Here is a 22,951-nt window from a genome sequence, read left to right on the forward strand (position 1 = left end):
GGTTGGACTGGGCGGTCTCCAGAGCTCCCTTCCAGCCCTAACACTTCTGTGATTCCCTGAACGGCGGTAAGAGAGGAGCGCGGCTCCCCCGCCCTCAGCGCCGCCTCACCGCGCACGGCCTCGCGCGACGGAAATGGCGCCCGCGGGAGGAGCCGGGGCCGCCGCGGGGCCCCCGCAGCGCCCAGAGCGGCCCCGGCCCGGCCCGCCCCGCCCGCGGGCGGGAGGGAAGACGGAGGGGGGAGGTGGCCGCTCCACTCTCCGCCCCCTCGCTCCTCTCCCCGCCCCCGCCCTTCTCTCTGCGCCCCCGCGCTCGGTCCGGGTGAGCCGCGTTGCCGCAGCCCTTGCCGAGCCCAGCTCAAACCCAGGTTCAGCCGTCGCCGCCCTCCCGCGTCGCCCACATGGAGGATTACCACAAACCCGACCAGCAGACGCTGCAGGCGCTGAAGGATACGGCCAACCGGCTCCGCATCAACTCCATCAAGGCCACGACCGCGGCCGGCTCCGGGTGAGTAAGGGAGGCGGGCGGGCAGCGCCCTGGGGCGCACACCGGAGCCGCGCTCCCGCATCCCGGGGCTGCATCCGGCCTCGGGATGGTGCTGCGAGGGGCCGTGCCGGGCTCCCGCTTCCCGGAGATGCTTCGGTGCCCCGGGGGCAGAGCCCCCGGTCCCGCGGTCCGCTTCCCGCCCGCGCTGCGGGGATGCTGCGGGCCCGGCCGTGCCGCCCGCGGGAGCGCTGGGGCGGCGTGCGCGGGGATGGGGAGCGGGCAGGGCTGATCCGCCCGGAGCCCCGGCACCGCCGGAGCTGATGGATGCGGAGGGGGCACGTGTGGAAATGGCGGCCGGGGGCTCCGCCGACAGAGCCCGCCCGGGCTGGGCCGCGTCGGTCGCCGGTGCCGGCGGGTGTTGTGACTGGGAGAGAGGCCGGGAATGCTAAGTTGGTGCAGGACTGGAAACCAAAGAATTTGTGCCCGAGGCGCAAGCGGCTTCTTTTTCATTGCGTGCCCGTCAGTTGGAACTAATTCTGCACAGAATTTCAAGTGAGCCCAAGTGGGATTATCTGTGCAATGCCCGCGGTCTCCAATGGGCAGTTTATTCAGGCCTCTGGACAGGATTTAGTGTGGGCTCTGATGTGTGCAGATTCCAGGGTTATCCTTTCTTTGATCGTGCTTTACCTATGGAAAAAAAATCTCTGCAAACAATCCGCTTTTAGTCATGTAAAATTAAAGCCACTTTTTCTGCTTGAATAATATATGAATGCTTCCATATAAAGTGCTGGATTTTTTTTCACATATATCCCATCTTGTTGCAATTTCCTCCTTTGGACCTCTTTGAAACTAGCTGCAGTGTTTAAAAAAAAAATCTGAAGGAATCGCTTGGATGCTGAGGTTTGTGTGAAGGAGGGTGGTGTGTAAAATATTATAAAGCTTCTTTGAATTGCCTTACAGTCCCCACCCTGTGCCTGGCATGAGCTGCCTCACATGGCTCTCGAAGCTGAACTTTACTCGTTCCGTTTGCAGACAGCAAATGAAAGCGCTGCTGTGGTTCTTCCTGTGAAATGGGGTGTTGGACGCGGGAAACCTCTCGGCCAGTCAGAGCAGTGCTTTTTTACAAATCTGTGTCTTGTTGGGTCCTGTCTGGAGAGAGAAGTGTGGGATACCCAACAATTGTCCTTTTAGTTCTTGATTTGTTTCAGAGCTACAGTGTACAGTATTACACAAGTTTGTGTGGAAGTGAAAAATTGTGCTTTGTAGAGCTTGAGCTTCTGTGTTCAGCTTCCAGTATGTATTTTAAGCAGGCCACAGGGATGTATGGTATCAGTTGTCTAATCAACAGATAAAATCTCTGTTTTGTCTGATGTGCTGTTTAAGAGTAAGGATCACACTACAGCCTCTGTTTCTCTTCCGCGATCCATGAAATTCACCAGTAAAACCATTCTCACCATATTGATGAAGAGACAGCAAAAGTAGTTTTACTCAAGCTTTTTATTCCCTGGTTCACATTTGCTACAACACTGACTCCTTCTTGCACAAAGGCATTTCATTAATCCCTCTGGTTTATTCTGCCATTGGAGTTGTGTAGTCTGAAATTATTACACAACCTGATAACAAGCAGATTGTGAAAGATGGGCTCTTGAGGGAAGATTCTGTTGACAAGTAATATATTTTCTTAATAAGATTTGGTTGTCAAGATGGTGGTGTGGTAACGTGCCCAAAAGACATTCAGTCTGTTGTGGAGTTAAGCAAAGCATGGACATTTCTAAAGCAGCTGTGCATTATGAATATGTTTTCCAAAAACTGAGACAATGTACTTTGTTTAAATTGTTGGTGTGCACTGAGGATGGGAAAAGATGTTAGAATGCAAGTTAAGTTTAAATAGAAGCTTAGTTAATTTAAAAAGTGAATTGTCATGATGGCTTTGATTTGTTAAGGAAATGCATGTTTGTTAAAGGTGTAGTTTGTAAAATTGGAGGGAAATACTTGCAATAAAAGCACTTCAGAGAAAACAGAACCTGCCTATTACTTTCAAGGAAGTAATTTCTGTGAACTGTGACATGTATTGCAACACAAGTGGTGGTGTGGTAAATATGACACACCAGTTCTTGCAGTCTTTACTTGTTTTACCTTTTGTTAAAGGAAGTACAGCCTTTGTCTGGACAAGAGCTAAGTCAGTCTAATCCTGAAGTTGCTCAAACACATCACTTTGAGTACTTCACCAGCTGGAGTGGAAAAATTCAGTGAACTGGAAAAAAAATTTGTGTTCAAAATTACTTACGTGGGCAAAAAATTCTATTAAGTTAGTTGTAAAGATTGAACATACTTGCTTTGGGGCGTGGAAGAGCTTTTTCTTTTAGATAAGTAGTGCACACATTTCCATTGAAATGAGTAGAGTCTCTCCTGTAGCTGATGATAAATTTCTGCAGTTTTGAAACAGTGCCTTGGCTTCCTAGAGCAGGATAGATACATTCTTAAAAGTGGAAGTTGCAAGAGTTTCTTAAGAGGCAGTTAAGTTTCATAATATGTGGTGTGATCACTTGTTGCAGATTACTTTTTCTTCTTTTTTTTTTAGTTTTGACTCAGTGTTCCATTTTAGCTTTCTACCACTATCCTTTCTAGTTGAAATGAGTGGACACATGTAGATGGAACAAATATTAATTGATGCAGAGTAATAAAAAAACCCCACAAAGCTAATTTGGAGTCATCATCTTACCCTGGCTTTATGTGGATCCAGGATTTTGGTATTCTAGGGTACTTTGGTTTGGTTTCCTACTGAAGGACTGTATTTCAAAGTTAAGGCTTTTTTGTTATTTCTGTTAGTAGAAATTCATTTAATTAACCTGCAGTTTTAACAAGATTTTTTTTTCCCCAATTTTCAGGTAATTTATTAAATTTTTCTACTTTTTTTTATTTCCACACGCTACCATTTTAGGTGGTTTAAAACTTTTTTAATCAAGACCAGGAGTTCATAGAAGTATGGTTAAGTATAAAGTTAATAAAATTAAAGGAATGAAAGCTTTAAACAAGCATGTAAGGCTTATTGATTAACTCAAATACATAAATATTTACTAATATGTTTGAACCATGGTTTAAAGCTAATTCTCTTGGTTCCCTGTGTGTGAGTACTTACTAAGGGATGGACACTAACCATAATTTGTATTTTGCTAGTGTTTTGCATGTTTTTATTCTCTTATTACAGTTATGTTGGGGATGTTGGGTGGGAAGGTTTATTGCTATCAAAAGAAAATATTCTGATGAAAGTTCTAGTGAAAGTGTTGTCTAATCCTAACATGCATGGTAAATGTACATGTGGGAAACAAAAGTGACACTTTCATAGTCAGTTTGTCCTGTTCTACAAGTAGGATCAACTATTTTAAGAATATCCTGCTAAAGAGGAAAAGTAAATGTTGGTAGAAGAGAAAGTGAGATGAAGCTGCATTTTCAACCTTCTTACTGTTCATCATTTACTTTCCTGTACTTCCATAGCAACGGCTGATGTCAAAAATGATGCTGTTTACACCAGTAGAATCTGAAAAATACTATTTTCCACACTCAAGAAAGGTTTTTAAAGAGCCTCCTTACCCCTTTTAAGCTTTATGGCAAGTGAAAAGCCAAGGCTGGTACTCCCAAGTGGTCAAGTAGTGCCACTCCTTCCAGGTGCATAAGAACTACAGTGATCATTACATAAATTACAATAATGTAGATAAATAAAAGTAATTCTGTGCTCTTCTATTGCACTTCAGATGAAATATGTACCTTGACGTGGAATATCTCCATATTTGCCACTTGCAAATACCCTCTTCACATAACTTTATATTCACTTATTGGTACTTTATGGCCCAGTTGCCTCTGAAATGGGCCTGTGTATTCCTAACGCAAGTTAAAGTATGAATTCGTGCTGCTGTTGAAGAATGTTATCCCAGATTGTTCTGGGATAGGGAAAGGCTATCCCAGATACTTCAAAATGTTTGATCAACCAACTCATACAATATTTCAAACTCATAAAGATGTAAATGTAGAAAGTGTTGGTTCCTCTCTTAGCCAAAGATTAAGCAATTTAGTATTTTACAATGTGTATCTGGGTGTTTACTGAAGACAGTAAATTTCCATATCCAGTTTCAGTAGAAGATGAAAACAAGAATTGCATTATTTAATGTCCTCTTTAGAAATCAGAATTATTATTCTGTCAGTTCTAATGTGGTACAGTGAGATGGTTCCTAAATTATGCAATTATAAATGTTCCAGAACTTTCTGCAAAAGTTAATCTTGCATTACCAATCCCTGCATGTGCATCAGAGCCTGAACAAGTCCTGATGCTTTTCATTCCTCCACTCAGTGAGTGGCTCCAGTACTGTGGAAAGCTGTCCTTGTTTCCTCTGCATTGGTGTGAATTTCTGCTGCCAGATAAATCAGTGGAGTCTGATTTCAGGCCCAGACTGACACAGGTCCTTGTGCTTCAGTCACCCCTTCAGGTGGTGATTCTTGGCATGGAGAAGAAGGGAGAGCTCTGAAAGATAAGTCCTTGAGCTGTGTCAGCAGGGTCTAGATTGAACATCCACTTCAACTAAATCAGAGGCTCCCCTTGTCTCAAAGTACAAGTGATTGGCACTGGGGAACGGCACAGGGGTGGGGTATCAGACACTTCAGACTTGTGTGGTTTAATGCTGAGGAGTTGGGGTCTGATAAAGTGATATTTTAAAGATACAGTCCTGAGCAAACTATAACACAAGTGGTAATCTTGGGTCTTCTTGACTTGTAGCCACCCTACATCATGTTGCAGTGCAGCAGAGATTATGTCTGTGCTGTTTTTCCATACCATGAGGTACAAAGTGCAAGACCCCAGAAATGCGAGCAACGACCGGTTTGTTCTTTCAAAGGTAAATAAATAATTACTGTTCTGCTGTCCTGTTGCAGTCTGTAGCAAAGAGCTGTCTGTCTGTGGATTAAATTGTCTTCTTGACTTGTGCTTACTTACATCTGCATAGAAGTCTGTTGGAAATACTTGGGAGCCTGGAATTTGTCTGCTTCAGAAAGACAAAAGCTGGCTGAAATAAGTTGTAGCATAACTTAAAAACAGTTTAAAAGGGTGTGTATAATGTGTCCTGGTAAGTCTTAACTTCACTATGTTAAATAATAAATGTTACTATATTGTCTATAAAATCGATCAGGTCTGTTTTATTTTGGCATAACCAATTTTCTAATGAGGCAGTTGCAGTTGGCTTTTGTGCTCTCTTGTTAAATGCAGCCCTGCTGTTCTGCCTGCAGCCACATCACAGTGGGCACTAATTCCTGCCAGCTTCTCAGGGAGCATTACATGAAACAGGGCAGGTTAGTGAGTAGTTTGTAGTTCTCATTCCTACTGTGCCAGTATGATATTAAAGTCAGTGCTACTTCTGAAGCCACTGTGGGTCAGAAAACACTTAAAGGCCCAGTCTGTGCTGGCTGTTAGTGCTTCTGTCCCCTGTTACATAGTGCCTTTGTAAATCACGGGGATGTATTGTTCATATGACAAAAAGGCAGGTGAGGGGCCTTCAGAACACATAACGATGTAAAACGTGGCAGATGAAGTGCTCCAGTGAGGCACGTTCCATCTCTGAGGCAGAATTCCTCAAGTGGTGGCTCACAGTAGTGCTGTGGAGCCATGGTGAATGTCCTTGTGCTGGATGTAACTGTTGCCATTTCTGGTGGCCATTCTGAAAGAAGGAATTGAGTGAGAAGCAAGCAGTTGATGCTGAGGTGGTGAAGCACTGAGACAGTCACTTCCTCATGTTTGCTTTAGCTCTCTAATTAATCAGGATTTCTGTCCAGAGTTGCTAATTGGCTTCAAACCTCTGCATGCTCTTGACTCCAGATGGTTCCGGGGGTGGAAGATGACTGCTCCACAAAGGTCTAAGTGTACAAAGCTTAAAACTTTGCCTGTTGTCACTCATTGCATTCAATCTTGAGTACATTTGTATCGAAGGAAGTTCTAGCAGGATAACACCACTCATCCTGCTGGGGTGCTCTAAGCAGGGGCATGGAGAACTTGGAAACAAGCATCAGTGTGGATGTGTACATTGTAAAACTGTTTAATAACTCTGTGCCTTCCTAATGCACACAAGAACCTGATTTCAGGGTTTGTCAGCTTTGTAGAGTTTTGTCCTGATACTTGGGATTTGTGAAACTTGCTCTTTGTTTAAAATATCTGTTTCTCTCTAGGGTCACGCAGCACCAATTTTATATTCTGTTTGGGCAGAGGCTGGCTTTCTACAAGAAGCAGAATTACTGAACTTGAGGAAAATTGATTCTGTTCTAGAAGGACACCCAGTGCCAGTGAGTGCTCATAATCTTTGATACAAAATTATGTTTTGTGTGAAACAATAAGTGCATGTATTTCACAGCAATTTTGGTTGCCAGCTGTACAGTACAGGAAAGATAGAGATTTCTTTATGAAGTCTAAAGAAGGATGATGGCATTCATGGCTTCACAGCTGAAATTGAATTTGAACTGTGTTTGAACTAGCATGTAAAAATTACCTTTGTTGTTGTAGTAAAGTTCCCCTACAGTCCTGCATGGCAATGTTTTCCATTTTATAAATGTTTATATAAAGTTCCATCCAGGTTTCACTTGTCTTTTAAGCAGCTTTGAGGTATTTCAAGAGTTTATATCCAGTTTGGTCACCTCATTGGTCCTTCCATTCCCAGCCAGTTGTTTCAATTGATTCTTTTTTACACAAAATCATTAATTCTTAACTGCTGCCATCTGAAGCATAGCTGAGAAATTCCTTTCCCTCTCAGAGAGCCCAGTTAGTTTGTGACAGTCATCATGAAGGTACCTGCATTGCAGGGAAATCAGAGGTTCAAGGCAAGATTTAGAAGGACTTGCACATTGTTGTGGCTGAGAAGCTGCATTTTGATATATGTTGAACCATCTTCTTCTAACACTGGAAATTACTTCCTCTGTTTCTTAACTGTAAAGTAATTGTTGTCTTTTTATTCTCAGAGACAAGCATTCACTGATGTGGCTACTGGATCCCTTGGGCAGGGTCTTGGTGCTGCTTGTGGAATGGCATACACTGGCAAATTCTTTGACAGAGCCAGGTAATTCCATCTTCATATTTCATGATTGTAGGCATTCACTGGGAAAATTTTGTTAAAATGAATTAGATAGATAGATAGATAGATAGATCATACATACATAGATAAGACAAATTCTCCTTTATTCTGTTCTCCATTCGCAAATCTAATTTCAGATTCAGGTTTTAAATGATAATTACAAAGCTGTTACCAGTGAAACTACCAAGGGTTTAAAGATTAGCAACAATTAGTGTCTTTCTTTTGTAACCTGACAGCATTGCAAGCTGATGTTCCTGAGCAGAGAAGACAGTGAGTTGTTGGAGGAGCCTCTAACTTCCAGAGAGTAACTGATAGCCATTTTGAGACTGGATGTGTCCCTTTAGAAGGAAAGTGCAAGCTGGAGATATCTGTTCAAAGTCAGATGACAAATAATGGAGAACGTTGGATAAGGAACTGTTATGGTCAATAATAGCATAATTGAATCATAAAGTAGGGCTCCAAAATGATATCAGAAAGGCACTCGACTCCACAGAGACAAAAATGACTGCTCCTGCCATTTGTTTTGTGCACAAGAAAAGAAGATGTCTAAAGGCAAATCTGTATGAGGAGGAAAATAGCCTGATGCAGTTGATATATTTTATTTGACAGTTCTAGTACATTTGAGCATAGGCTGCCCAGTTAATGTGTCCTACACTTCACTAGCTTGAAATCATTTCTGTGAAAGATGACTTGCTGATTTTAATTGAGTTTAGCAGATGCTACGTGTGGAAAAAATCTAACCAGTGCTTACATGACAAAAGGAAAAGGTGGTCTTGCGTGCAGCACTGGGGAGCAGCTTCAGTGCAAGGAGTTCACATTTAGCTGAAGGCAGGTGGGAATCAGATCAAAAGTCTGTTCTAGCTTCATGTTGAGTAAAAAAAAATCATTGACAGCCATCTCGATTATTTTGTTTTAAAAGTATGTATTTGAAGGCTAGTTTACTATTCTTTTTTTAATTTTAGTGGGTAATAAACATTTACAAAGTTTTGTTATCCAGAAAAAGAGTGGTAGTAAAAGACAAATGCTGTGGCTGAATTTGGTAGAGATGAGGCAGTACTCCTGCTCACTGAGTTTTACCTAAATAAAAGGCTTTAGTGGTTGGAGAAATAGTCTACAAAGTCATAGCATGTTGGTTATCTTTTTCCTGAACTCTGAATTTGTTATGCAGCATGCTTTAATCCATTGCTGAGCTCATCCACAATTTAGAGTTTCCTGATATAATTCCTGTTGGTTGTCCTCCCAGAGGGTGTATGGGAGGAAGGAGGTAGCAGAGGTAACTGTCCCTGCATTGTTCAGGATCTTGCTGAGTCACAGTGACAGTGTTCAATGGGTTTGTTCCATCAAGCCTTGCAATGAGAGGCTTAAGACTTGATTTTTTAGAGACAAAGGTTTGGAAAGGAGTGCAGTATTTCTCATCTTATTTTTCTAACATGTAACAGCTCAGAACTATTTTAATTTGATTTGTCCAGGGTTACATAACTTTAGCTGAGGTGAATGCAGTGAACAATGGGAACTGAGTTTGGGATAGAAAAATGATGTGAATTCTTACTATGAATTATTGGAGGAGTTTTGATTTAGTAGTGCTTACACATCAAACCTAATTTATTTTCATTTTTAATTTCTTCTAGCTATCGAGTGTACTGTCTGCTTGGAGATGGAGAGTTATCTGAAGGCTCTGTTTGGGAGGCAATGGCCTTTGCTGGCTTTTACAAGCTTGATAATCTTGTTGCTATATTTGATATTAATCGTCTTGGACAAAGTGACCCTGCTCCTCTGCAGCATCACGTTGAAATCTACCAGAAACGCTGCGAGGCCTTTGGGTATGTGAGTAGGAGAAGTTCAGGATAATCTCTCATTTGAAAATGTATGTTTATTTGCTTCTCAGAATTGTTCAAAAGACCTTTCAGCTCTAAAGGATTCCATCATCAAGGAAGGTGGTCTATCATAATGCCTGATATTGGTCGACTTTATGGCTGCAGCAGGAATATTAAAAGTGGCAGAATTTGTTGGTTTTGAGGAAAAATAAGGACTGCTTGCTCAGATAAATCTGTTAGGGGCCTTAAAACTGTTTTTATCACATTAAATTCAGATTTATAACTGTGACCACATGTCCTATCATAACAAGTAGATCAGAAAAAAACAGCATGGAGAGCATTACTTGTAAGAGAATTCTTTGTGTATTGGCTTTCATTTAGTTTCATATTTCTATGGAGATGCAAAGCCCATGCCAAAAAATTGTCAGATACAATAGAAACTAAATTATGCCAGAGTGTTTGGGGTTTTTTTAATCAACATCTATTGTCAGTTTTCATCTTATTTCTAGATGTTTGATTTGCTCTTGTGATTAAAAATGGCCATTATGTCTGAAGAAATGTAGCTATCTGTGGGCTGTGAATTTTGCTCATAGCTGTTGATCCCCCTGTGACTCATTTTGCATTATAAAAAAGCGGCTGTGCTATTTTTTATGGTCTCAAATAAATGCTAGTTCGTGTTTCTGGCATACTTTGGGTCTCTTAAAAAGACACTGCTCTGGAATGAAGTTAGTATTTGTTATTGTTATTGCTGACTACCAGAGAGTGTCACATGCTAAAACCCTTTAGAAACAGTTGATCTGTTTGTGTTCTTAGCTGGCATGCCATCATCGTGGATGGACACAGTGTGGAGGAGCTTTGCAAAGCCTTTGGCCAGGCCAAACATCAGCCAACAGCCATCATTGCAAAGACTTTTAAAGGCAAAGGCATATCAGGTAATAAAGCAACGACTGCTTTGCATATGCATGTGGGTGTGATAGGTACCTAGTGCTGCAGTAAAGGAACCTGCACATCTGAGGAATAGCATGCAGAAGGTCTTTCAACTTCTCTACCTCTCAGCAACGTCATTGCTGAGAAAATTGGTTTGGTCCTATCAAGTGAGATGTGTGCCAGCTCTGGAGTGTTGTGTCCGTGGGATGGAATAAATGCACACTCAGCGTGTCAAGGGTTGCTGTGATTCCCTTTAGCTACAGCTTTTAGCAGCACTCTGTGAGCTTGCCTTTCTGACCAGATAAATATTAATTACAGCAGTGAATATCTTCATCCCTTTTCATTGAATAAGCAAGCAAAGTTCATTATTTGCAGTGACTTAGGGAAAAGCAGTGTGTCAGCCAGAGATGTGATTTGGCTGTTAGTGCCAGGTGCACAGGTAAGAGTCATCAGAAGCTATTAAAATAAAGCTGTAAAACATCAGGTCTTGTTTGAATTGGACACCCTGGTTAACTGTGGTTTCAAACTTAACTGAGTTTGTTTAAATAGGCCTAACTGTTGAAATTTCATGGGAGGTGTTCACGCTGATTTACTGGTTGCTTCCTGCCATACTTAGGGACCAGGTCTTTTAGGTGCCAATTTACAAATAATTTCAGTAGAAAATGCTGGGATTTTGTCACAAGTTTGGAATATATGTTATTTGATTATGTAAAATTCCTCCTATTTGTTTAAATGTGTTTGTCGTAATGTAGTTGAATACCACTGTAATTGCTCAAGTAATTTGTTCCTTGGAAGACAATACTAGACTGTCATACTCTGTTGCACTTTTATCTGGGTAAAATCTGCAGCTAAAAACCTAAATTGTTTTTATACTTTTCTTACTTGTAATGTTTTTTTGAAATACACAGGTGTTGAAGATAAGGAAAGCTGGCATGGAAAGCCCCTTCCGAAAAATATGGCTGAACAAGTCATTCAGGAAATAGATGACAGGATCCAAAACAAGAAAAAGCTTTCTCCAGCCCTTCCAGAAGAAGATGCACCTATAGTAAATATTAGAAACATTAAGATGCCATCTCCACCAACTTATAAAGTGGGAGAAAAGGTATTCCCTTCTTTTCCACTGTTTGTCAGATATTTCAAAGTGTGAGACTGTTTAACTGGATGGGAGGTGTGTTATCCCTTGCCACAATTTCAACTACCCACCTATTCTCAGTAGGCAAACACCTGTTTCTGTGGTGTGACAGAGACAATCAACTTGCTGGGTATTGAAAGGGTATATAAATACATTAAAATATGAAGATTCAAATCGTTCTTCATTTCATGATCATTATCAATTTTCTAAACTACTTTATGTGCATTTGAAATGGAAGAAACTCCTTGAGGTTCAGTGAATTTCCATGATTGGAAAGCAAGGTTTTAAACATTTCCTAGCAGGATTGATGGGGAGTTGCCAGTTTCAGCACAGATGTATTTTCTAATGCTTCATTGTGGGCTTGTTTACTGTTCTGTGTGTCACCGTTCTCGTATGTACTTTTGATACTGCTATCATTTGAAAACAATGAAATAGGAAGAGAAAAAAGCCTCTAGAAGCAGCAAGTTACAGCAGCCCTGGTGTGTTTCCCTTTTGCAGTGGGCCACCCGCAAAGCTTACGGGGTTGCGCTTGCAAAACTGGGCCACGCTAATGATCGAGTGATTGCTCTGGATGGCGACACAAAGAACTCCACCTTCTCAGAGCTCTTCAAGAAGGAACATCCCAGTCGATACATCGAGTGCTACATTGCTGAGCAGAACATGGTAACTGCTCCCTTGGTTTATTGAAAGATCAGTATAACCATTCAGTGTGAGTCCCCTTAAAATGCAGGGTCTAATTGTTTTCAAATAAATGTATGACGTAATTGTAGCAATAACCAATTTAGCAACCTTGTTTTAATTTCCATTTTGCTAAAGAAGGGCTCTTTTAGTAAATACCAGTCCAAATAACACAGGTAAATCCATTCCCTCTTAGTAATGATGATTTTTGTTTGCTGGAGACAGCAAGAGCATGTCTGTTGGACTGAGAATGTAAGCCTTTGATCCAGGAGAAGAAAGAGGGGATAAGTCTTAAAAATCTGTGAATGGCTGCTTGAAGTAGATAAAGAAAAGAAGCTGCCAGTAAGAATAACAGTAACAGCTGGCAGTTGAAGCAAGGAGCAGAGGAGATGCTGAAGGATAGACACTGGGAGGCTGAGTTGCCTCCTTCCCTTTCTGGGAACACCAGCAATTAGAAGCAGGACTAAACAGAGGTTTTTAATCTGTGTTGAGAGCTTCTTGCTAAATTTTTAGGGCAAGAAGTCCCACAGATGGTGTCCTGGAAACAACTGATAAATGATGAATTCACTGTTCTTGTCCAATGTCCCTCTTTCAGGTGAGCATTGCAGTTGGTTGTGCCACTCGTGACAGGACCGTTCCTTTTGCCAGCACCTTTGCCACCTTCTTCTCGCGGTCATTTGACCAGATCCGCATGGCTGCCATCTCCGAGAGCAACATCAACCTCTGCGGCTCTCACTGCGGGGTTTCCATCGGTAAGGGCACCCACACCCTCCTAGCAGCAGTCCCCATCCATTTAGTGATAAGTGTCTAGCAGTCAAATGGATTCTGCTCTGTGGAGGAAAGGTTTATTACAGCTAGGGTGGTGTAACAGTAGCAGCATCGACAGGACGAAGTTGTATTTGCAAATCCACTTTTGTGGGACACATTGTCACATTTAGAAAGAATGAGAAAAATTTCAAGCTGTCATCTGCTTTTTTTTCCTCTTTGGCCTGATGAAAATAGGACTTTTCCCTACAAGCTTTTCTACTGTACAAGTGAAGACTGATATAAAGGGATTGGACTGAAACTGAGGAGTTTAGGTTCCATTTCATCTTTGCAGCTGATGTCTTCTGTTCTTCTGTGGAGAGAATAGTCATGTGCTTACTGTACCTTTGTTTCCCAGTCTCTAAAGTGAGAAACTAATGATACTGTTCTTGCACAGATGCTCTTGTCTATCTATCTCAAAAACACTTTAGAGATCACACATTTGAAATAACTACTTCAACTTATCCCAGTATTTTTCACTACTGAAATTGTTGATATGGTGATTAAAAAAATCCAAAACCTCTCAAGTACTGATGAAACAGGAACTGTGAAGCCATTACATAATTCAGAACATTGAATCATAGAAAGGGGACCTTAAAGGTCATCTCATTCCAACATCTCCCACTAGACCAGGTTGCTCAAAGTCAGGCAGGACTTACCCGTAGTTGTCTTGGATCACCTCCCTGTCCTCCATGTGCCTTAGTACACCTTCTAGGAGAATCTGTTCCAGGATCTTCCCAGGCACAGGGTGGTAGTTGGTAGTTCCCAGGATCCTCTCTTTTCCCCTTTTTAAAACTGAGTGCAGTGTTTCCCTTTTTCCAGTCACCAAGGGCTCCACCTGGTACTGCTGTGACTTTTCATGGAGAGTGTCCTGGCAGCTACATCAGCCAATTCCCTTGGGACTCTGGGATGCATCTCATCAGCTCCCATAGACTCTTGTATGTTGAGATTGCTCAGGAGCTGATGAGCCTGATCTGTTGTGGTTTAATTCCAGCTGGCAACCAAGTACGTCCCAGCCACTCACACACTCCCTGTCCCTGCAGTGGGATTGGGAGGAGAATCAGAAAAAAACCTGTGAGTTTAGAATGATTTAATAAATGAAACAAAGTAAAACATACTACTACTAATAATAATTGTAATTATAAAAATAAAGCCCAAAAAACAAGCACAATACAATTTCTCATCACCCACTGACCAATGCCCAGCCTGTCCCTGAGCTGTGGTCAGCCCCTTCCAGCCAACTCCCCCCAGTTCATATGCTGAGCATGGCATTCTGTGGTATGGAATGTCCCTGTGGCCAGCTTGGGTCAGCTGTCTGGGCCATGGTCCCTCCCAGCCTTTTGTCCATCTCCTCACTGGCAGAGCATGAGAACACTGAAAAGTCCTTGATTTAGGATAACACCACACAGCAACAACCAGAACATCGGTGTGTTATCAACAGTATTCTCATCCTAAATATGAAACACACCACTGTACCAGCTAAGGAAAAAAATGAACTCTCCCAGCCGAACCTGGGATATCTTACTGCAGAAGGAACTTTGCTCCTCCAGGCCCTGTCCTGCAAGTCCATCCACCTGAGAGGTGTGGGAAAAGGGTTTGCCAGGGAGAGAAAGGCAGCTGAGCCAGCACATCTCAACCAACTGGCTGAGGGCCCTCACCAGCAGAGCCTTCTCTGGTCTTGGCTTCCCACCATAACTGTTTGGAATACGTCAGATCATGTTGGGGTTGGCTTTGGTTTGAAGGAGGAAGAGAATTTTATTTTTTATTTGAAATGCATAGACATGACCCATGAAAACAGGAACAGACTTGCATACCAAGAAGGAAAATGCAAGTAGACATTCATGCTTGAAAAACTAGTAGGTATTTCTAGGGAAAGCGAAAGAGAAGGAGAGCTGACAGGGGTAGTAAATTAAGGCTCTCTGCATACATCAATTTTTCAGTTGATTTAATAGTTCTGGCTGGCAGTAAGGCTTGGAGTAGAGTTGGATTTTTTTTTTCATTTAAAACAAAATAGTTAATTTGACCTGTAATATTGGTAAAGATTTAAAGATGCTTCATAAACATGTGTGATCTCATCCCAAACCTCAAAGTGAACTTGTAGCAGTATGGTTTTCTGGAGCAGAGACTGTATATAGTGTGTATCAGATTATGCCTTTTGTATGTAATTGAGGGAAGGATTGTTACAAGCCTCTTTTCTTACTAAAATCAGTCCTTGCCCCTTCAGACTTTTAGCAAGCAGCGTGTTGGTGCAAAAGCCAATTAGGTTTGGTCTTTGCTCATTTAAGAAGATAAAACTCCTTTGGGTTACCCGAATTGTCTCCTAGAACTACACTTCCAAGTTTCAAATTTCAGCACATGAAATGTTCTGCTGGGAGCTGTGACTGTGAAGTGCAGACTTGGATTTATAAAGTTGTTTGAGGTACAAATCTCATTTAAGCCTCAACTTGATTTTCAAAACAGAATTTTAACCCAAAGTTTTGCAACTTATATAAAGAGTTATAAAGAAAGGTATTCAGAGAAATCCTTTAGCAGTTAAAAAATTCAATTTTAAATGAAAGGGTATGAATGAAGTGTACTTCCTATTAGAATTTTGGGCCTGCATGGAATTCCAAATCTGCATGGAATTCAGAATCCAATCTGGATCTGTGGTGAAAATTGAAGTTTTATGTATGCAGTTCTAGGTAGACCTGGGCTTCTGCTGCACTGAAATTTGAACCCTTTAAATTTATGAGAAATAACTTTCACAATGACCTTCTGAACTTGTACTAAGTTCACTCTTAGACCAATAGCTGCTGATGGACCAAAACATTAAATAAGTTTTAACATCATAAGAGAATAATGGAAAAATCTGTATTTTTCAAACTGAACATATAGGAAAAAGAAATCGTAGTTTACAGGTGTCAAAAATATAAATATCAATTGATTAGACTGTTTTATATCCTGGACATTTGCTACTGTTCATATTAAGCACTTCTTTTATTAAGCTTTAAATGTAGGTTTTGCAGATGTAATTGGGAATTATACTCTCATTTGATCTGTGGTACTCCAAAACCATATAAATTGGGATTTTCATAAAGACTTGGGGCCAGACTCAACTTGGTGCTAGTCTGTAGGTTACTTTTAATTGAATTGAGGAGCTTTGAATGCTGGTGGTATTGGCACCATTGTAGCAAAAGCAGGACAAGCATGAGTAGTAACTCTCCACCTTGGATAAGATTTAGATTCAGGTTTTTAAAATTATCACCTGATAATTTTATTCTTCATAATTTCACTTTTCTTCTATGTCTTCATTGTGTGGGTGCATTTTAGGAAAGGAAAATTCCCACTGGGGATCCCTCTCATTCAGAGTGCAGCCATTTAGAAACTGTGATGTTGAGAGGGTTTTTCCATGTCATCACTGAGAGCTGAGACACTTCCTCTTCCTGGTTGGTGCTTACTTTATTAGTAATATGCAGTGGCAGAGTTCAATGACTTATTTCTTTAACCTGTTTAAAGTTCTTCAGAATTTTGTGCTGCTCTTAGGAAAATATTCTCCTCCTTCCTCGCCAACTCGTCCTTCTTGAATAACAGGTAGCGGGTGCATGTGGGAAGGCTCTTTGCCCTGCTGCTGCAGGCTGTGACATGACTGGATTCAGAGCTCTGTGCATGGTTGGTTTGGAACAGTGCCATTCCCAAAGCTCCGTTACATAAGGTCACTGGGGGCGGGGGGTGTTGTGGTGGTTGTTTCTTTAACCATGGAAAATCATGGCATCCAGCACGTGTCCTGGCGAACGATTCTTTCTCATAGATCTGCAGTTTATGCCACGAGGCGCTTGAGTTGTTAAATTAACAACACAGATGTTCTACTGCTCCTTAAAAGACCTTTTTACAGTATTAAAAAATACGTACATACCCTTCATTTAATCTTGAAATCAGCCTAAGAATTTGAGAGTAGTTGCACCAATTGCACTTTCCATTTCTCATGGGACACATGCAATTCTCCTTTCACATTTCCAGCAGTTTATGTCTGTAGGAACACTTATTGACAAGTATAAATTTTGCCTCAGCACATGTAAATCTGAAGATGCTCAAAAATCTTGTGACCCACTTTCTGTATCTGTACCCTTCCTATTTGGTTGTATTCCTTTTGTGTTGTTTTATTGTTATACTTTATTTCCTATTTTTTCTTTTTAATCCCAGTTTTCTTTCTTTTTAGTCTCTTTCTATCCTTATTTACTGTTTAGATGGTTCCAAGTTTAAGGAGAAGATGATTCTTTTCTCAAGCAGGTAGTCTTGCATGTTGTGTGTGTGCCTGATTTTATCCTTTTCTCCTTTTTTTTTTGCCTGGTTTACATTGAACCTCACTTCTGTATTGAGTGATTGTCAAAAATGTGCACTTGCTCTTTTGTAACCCTGCTTTAATTCTTTCAGGTGAGGATGGGCCATCTCAAATGGGACTGGAGGATCTGTCCATGTTCCGGGCTATTCCCAATTCCACTGTGTTTTACCCCAGTGATGCTGTAGCCACTGAAAAAGCAGTGGAAATAGCTGCCAACACCAAGGTTTGCATCACAGTATTTCTGAGCCAGAGAATAATTCTGTCTTTTGTACTACTCTTGTTGCCTCTGGCATGTTTCTTGCATGTCTCTACCCACATAAATTCTTCCGGAGGCTCCAGCGTGGCAGTGGGATGTTTTCTTTGCAAGGAAAGGTTACAGACATTCTGTCCAGGCTAGTGCAGAATGAACAGTCTGGAATGCTGTGGGTCAGATTTGCGGAGATGTAAATGATTACACACCAAATGCAGTTTGAATCTATATTGAGTAACTCCCTTAGGCCTTTAGTAAATTTAAAATTGCTCTCCTAGTACATTATCTCTGGGGTCAGACTTGAAGCTGGATATGGAAAGATAAATTTATATTGAGGATTTTGATCATCTCCTTGATTGATACTTCCATTGGCTGCCATAGGAGTTTTTTTTGAGAAAGGAGCAAATGATCTGAAAACTTTCAATCTTGCCACTACAGGTTTTCCATGAGGGAGTGTGGAAATTTGGTGTGTAACAAATGGGGTGAGTGGTTTGTGGAAAAAAAGATGGGAGATGGAGAAAGGAGTGTGAAGAAGAGATTAAAGTACAAGTTTTCTGCTTCTTCTGGAAGGGCATCTGAACTTTAACTGATGCATTTTTCCTTGCTTTCAGCCCAGCATTTCTTCTCTAATTTAAAATTGACAGAGTAAAGTAGCATATACATGGTACAGTTCTAAGAGTCTAATTAACTCGAGTAGGATTCTCCATTTCCCCAAGAGAACAAAAGAGAAATAAATATCTTGGAATCAGAAAGGAAATTAGAAGTTATCAGTGTGCTTTAAGAGGAGGTGAAGTGTTTTGTACTGTTTGAAGCAACCAGCTGCCACAAAGGGCTAATGGGAATTGGTGGGACAGAGAGGGCTTACTTATAAGAACCAGAGGTAACTTAGAAGGGTGAACATCAGACAAATAGAAAAAGTCATTTTGATGGGGGTTTTTTCGTAGGTTTTATCAACTAGAATGTCAACACTTTTCTGTTTTCCTAACTTCTAACATGTTTACTTTGGAAACAGGGCATTTGTTTCATCAGAACTAGTCGTCCTGAAAACGCTGTCATTTACAACAACAATGAGGACTTCCATATTGGACAGGCAAAGGTAAATAAATAGAATCAGAAAAAAACCACAGTGTTCCTTTTGGAAACGCCCTTTTCCCTCTAAAGTATTGCAATGCCAAAGATTTGATCTTTTCATTAAAATCTCTAGAAATGTAAAAATACCCAGTAAGATTTAGTGTTAAAAACACATGGAGATTTTTTCTTGCAGGTGGTTTTGAAGAGTAAGGATGACCAAGTGACTGTGATTGGAGCAGGAGTCACTCTGCATGAAGCACTGGCTGCAGCAGAGCAGCTAAGAAAAGGTGGGGCTTTTTTTCCTTTTTGTAATTTAACACAGAAAAAAAATCAATACCAGTCAGCCTAACTGCTGACCCTTTGTACTGGTAAACATTAATTACACTGTTCAGACAGCTAGTCAGTCACCTGTTAGCTGATACAGTACAACACAGCGTGCAGCTGCCAGTCTTGCCTAAAGGAGGAGGTTTTAGTTGGCTTAGCAGCATTAGTGGCCATGAAAATTGTCAAACAGATCAGATCAAGGTCTCCTTAGAATTGCTGATCTGTGATAGTGCCCTGTGGGCAGAGGCTTGGGGACCCTGTGTGAGAAGCAGGAGTGGCAGCTGGTCTGGGTGGGCCAGGTACAGCACGATCGGCTGCAAACAGGCTGGGGCCAGGTCCCAAACCGCAGCCCGTCACCTGTGTGCCCGTGGGCACCTGGCCCTGGGCTGGGCTCATTGATAACCTGGGTTCCTTTGAATGTAGTAGCTCTGAACTAGCCTGGAAGGGGCACAAATCTGTGGCAGTACTCAAGTCACTGATATGCCACAGCAATGATAATCCTTCAGTGAAATAAAGGAACCATCAAAAACCCATCTGTGAGTCAGGGGCCTCTGCTGAGGAAGAGATTACAAATAGCAGGAGGTAATACAGTAATGGTGCCTGTGGCTTATGGGGAGCTTTGTGTGCCGTATCTGGGTGGACTGATACTTTGACATGACCTTGAGTCACCAAGCTTAGGGCATTTTGAAAGTTGTGTTTTCAGAACCATTGTTATTTTTCTACATTTACCATGCTTTACAGTGCTCTGCTGATCTTGAAGTCTGAGTAATCACCTCTGGAGAGATAATCCCATAGTGCAGAGGCAGCGTCTAATACCCAAAATATATTGGCCACTAAAGAGCCTTCAGTCACAAAACTGTGACAATAGGGCCTCTTCATGTGTAGGAGTCAGCCCAGTGTTCAGCCAGCCAGGGTCAGAGACAACCTCACATAATCGCTATTCTTTATAAACAATTGCCATTTGTGTGTAGCTGTAATGAGCCATCTGGGCCTGCCTTACGAGGGCAGGGCAGATTCTGGGTGTGATGCCAACCAACCTTAAGGGTGCCCCAGTGGGGCCGGGGAGTTCAGATGGGCACACCTGAGATGTGGCAGCCTGCAGTGAAGAAAGAATTCAGAATGCCTACAGACTGAAGAATCAGGTGGAAATTGTACTTGGCTTGACAGTAAAGTTAAAGGTAAAATAAAGGTCTGGGAAAAAAATTACAATTGACAGTCTGAATAAGGAGGATTTTCTGGGGACTGAATTCTGCTCTTACTTGGGGAAAGCCAGTTACATGACTTTTGCTGATGGGTGCTCCTGGTAACCTTGAGTCCCTCATCCAAGCCTCCTCCATCATGTCTGTGAATGAATGGATATCACTGTTCCACAAGGTGCACGGAGAAAGAATACATAGAAAAATTAGGCTTGGCTGGGTTCTGTGGTAGATGAGCCATAGGTGCATGAACCTGGGAGTTCATGTGGGCAGTTCTCATAATGGTCTAGGAGATCACAGCCATTGCCCGTACCACTGGCATTGTCTTGCATGTTGCAATTCATTGTTGCAAATAATTTCATTTATTTATGCAGAAAAAATCTACATCCGTGTGATTGATCCCTTCACTATAAAGCCCCTGGATAAGAAGACAATACTTGAAAGTGCAAGAGCAACCAAGGGCAGGATTATCACTGTTGAGGACCACTACCATGAAGGTGAGTGGGGTCTGGGCAGTCACAGCCCTCAGAGGCTGGAAGCTCCCAGTTTCTGACCTGACAGAGGAGTACGGGACCTGATACTGTCATCCCATTAAAGCAAAAGAGACATTTCAGCCTTTTTTGGTGCTGTTAGGATTACAAAGTGACACTGAGGGTTGAGAGGTTCCTGAGATGTAAGGGGTAATCAGGGCTGCCTTTCTGACTAACTTGGCCTTGTGTGCCCTTTGTGCACTTGGTCCAAGTGAAGTCTGGATTCATTTGTGCCCAGTGAAATTGTAAATTCCTGCTGTGCTGCAGGGGTTCTGCACAGTGCTCTCTGAATGGCTGTACAGCAGCTGCTCTGCAGGTGTGAAATTGCAAGAGAGACCATTGCTGTGCATCCAAAAGCTTGGCTCCAGGTTGCTTGAAATCAGATGGTTTGGGCAGTTTCTGTAGGTTTTCCACAGTTACTCTGAGATAAATTCCTCCCTTTTTCCTCTCCACCATCATAGATACCTACTAACAGAAATTAGTAACTACAGTTATGAGAATATTGTCCTAATTTAAGGTGGGATATCGCCAGGGGATATAATCGCCAGGGTACCTGAAGTGAGCTGGTTCTACCATGAGTGCTGGATGCACCATACCTTTGTCCCAGACTATGGATGGTGATAGATCACTGAACCTCATCATTTTCCAGCTTAGTGTTCAGCTCTGGACAAGTATTTTACTGCAGGTTTGCAAGATGGCAGTCTTAACTGTGAGGTGCTGAACAGGGGCTTTGTGCTGGCACAGTGCTCTGTGGTGCAGGCAGGCCAGGTGTCTGTGCATCACAACCCTGAGTGCATTGCAGGCCCCATCACACTCATCTCACCAGCTGCATCCACAGAGGTGCCTCTGGCTGGAGGCTCAGTTTGGTTAAATTCCACCGTGCCTGGAGCTGTGGGCAGCCCTGTGATCCTGGATACACTCTGGCTGAAGGATAACACCTAAAGGGCCTCTTTTACCAGGTCTCACAGTACGTGCTTTTGACACAAGTCCTGGTTTTTTCTTCCCTAGTACTTCTGCTTCCAGTGTCTCTCCTGCCTCCATGCAGTTCCCGTTGCATCCTTTGTCCCTGTGACTGATAGTGAGTCAGAGCAGAGCTCTGAGCAAAGGTTGTGAATACATTACATAACCCAGAGAGGTGCCCAGTGGCACGTACAGGCACTGTGAAAAGATGGAGCTCTGAAGTGCTGATGAGATTGGTTGGAATGTCAGCATGTTAAGTACACTTGTAATGCTCTTCAGTCTAAGTGTATTTTTAAACCTGGTTCCTGGTGGCTGATGCTGAGGTGATGAGAGCTTGCTGACAGTCCTGTGCCCTTGAGAGGCAGGTGCATCCTGCTGCTGGTGGCTGAGTACCTAAGAAACAGGAGCCTGCTCGTCCTCAGAGTGCCTTTGCTCCAGGGACGTTTTCATTTCACAGTTGGCCCACTCAGACACGTGTGATTGGTGTTTTCCTAAGCCTGGGAATGGAGGCTGTAATTTGCAGGGCCCTTTGCTCAGACACACACAGCCAGTGTGGCTGTTCCCTGCTCGGACACTCCATCAGTGCCGTTGTCTGCCCTCTCTCCGCAGGTGGCATGGGCGAGGCCGTGTGTGCCGCTGTCGTGGGCGAGCCCGGCGTCACCGTCACTCGCCTGGCTGTGTCCCACGTGCCCCGCAGCGGGAAGCCAGCGGAGCTGCTGAGGATGTTTGGCATTGACAAGGATGCCATCATGCAGGCGGTGAGGGCGGCCGTGTCCAAATCCAGGAACGCGGAGTAGCTCGAAGCATCTCGTGCTGTGTAACGAAGAGCTGCGTTGGGAGAGGTTAAGGCAGGCAAAGGTGCTTTATGTAGAGAGTTCTAATAAAAATACCAGCTTAAAAAACCTTCTGGGGCTTAACCTCTTCTTTTCTCTGTGGGGTTTGGTGTAATGGGGTAATACCTGAATGTTTTGAGTCCCTCCTCTCTGCACTGCCCCCAGCCATTTAAAGCCAAAGGCAAGGAGGAAGTACCCAATGTGCTGGATGATGCTGAAGTGGGATGGGATGTTCCAGGTCCTGGGGCACAAGTGGGGAGGTAGGGCCCAGCAGAGCCCTGGGCTCAGGTAGGACATGCTGAATGGTAGTGCAGAGAGCACAAGCTCAGTGAAAGAAGTTGAAACTCTTCATAGGAACTTGCAGCTGGTGCTGAGATGGATTAAAGAAGAATCTGGAAGAAGAGCAGGAAATTCCCAGGTACCCAAGAGGATGCAGGTCAACGTGTAAGTTGCCTTTTTTTTTGAGAATTGACTTCTCATGTGAACTGCTCTAAGTGGCTGAGCTGTTCATCGCGCATGGTGGGATG

At 42.6% G+C, this 22,951-nt stretch overlaps 1 protein-coding gene across 1 annotated transcript; it reads left to right on the forward strand.

Moving 5' to 3' along the window:
- Positions 1–274: 274 nt before the first annotated feature.
- On the forward strand, positions 275–22,494 carry TKT (transketolase). The gene is made up of 14 exons (XM_048315469.1): positions 275–505; positions 5,253–5,370; positions 6,692–6,805; positions 7,475–7,572; positions 9,216–9,407; positions 10,215–10,333; positions 11,237–11,430; positions 11,959–12,123; positions 12,734–12,890; positions 17,353–17,483; positions 18,523–18,606; positions 18,775–18,868; positions 20,476–20,598; positions 22,201–22,494. The coding sequence occupies exons 1-14, from the start codon at positions 399–401 to the stop codon at positions 22,386–22,388; spliced, it is 1,884 nt and encodes a 627-aa protein (XP_048171426.1). The 5' UTR covers positions 275–398; the 3' UTR covers positions 22,389–22,494.
- Positions 22,495–22,951: the final 457 nt, after the last annotated feature.

This window comes from Corvus hawaiiensis, chromosome 11 (assembly GCF_020740725.1).
Source record: "Corvus hawaiiensis isolate bCorHaw1 chromosome 11, bCorHaw1.pri.cur, whole genome shotgun sequence".
In the NCBI taxonomy this organism is placed as follows: domain Eukaryota; kingdom Metazoa; phylum Chordata; class Aves; order Passeriformes; family Corvidae; genus Corvus; species Corvus hawaiiensis.

Bases quoted from the DNA above. Each gene is read 5' to 3' on its own strand.
- TKT (XM_048315469.1), top strand. From the start codon at position 399: ATGGAGGATTACCACAAACCCGACCAGCAGACGCTGCAGGCGCTGAAG. The intron at 12,124-12,733 runs GTAACTGCTCCC...TCCCTCTTTCAG, and splicing joins ACATTGCTGAGCAGAACATG to GTGAGCATTGCAGTTGGTTG. The intron at 18,869-20,475 runs GTGGGGCTTTTT...TTATTTATGCAG, and splicing joins AGCAGAGCAGCTAAGAAAAG to AAAAAATCTACATCCGTGTG.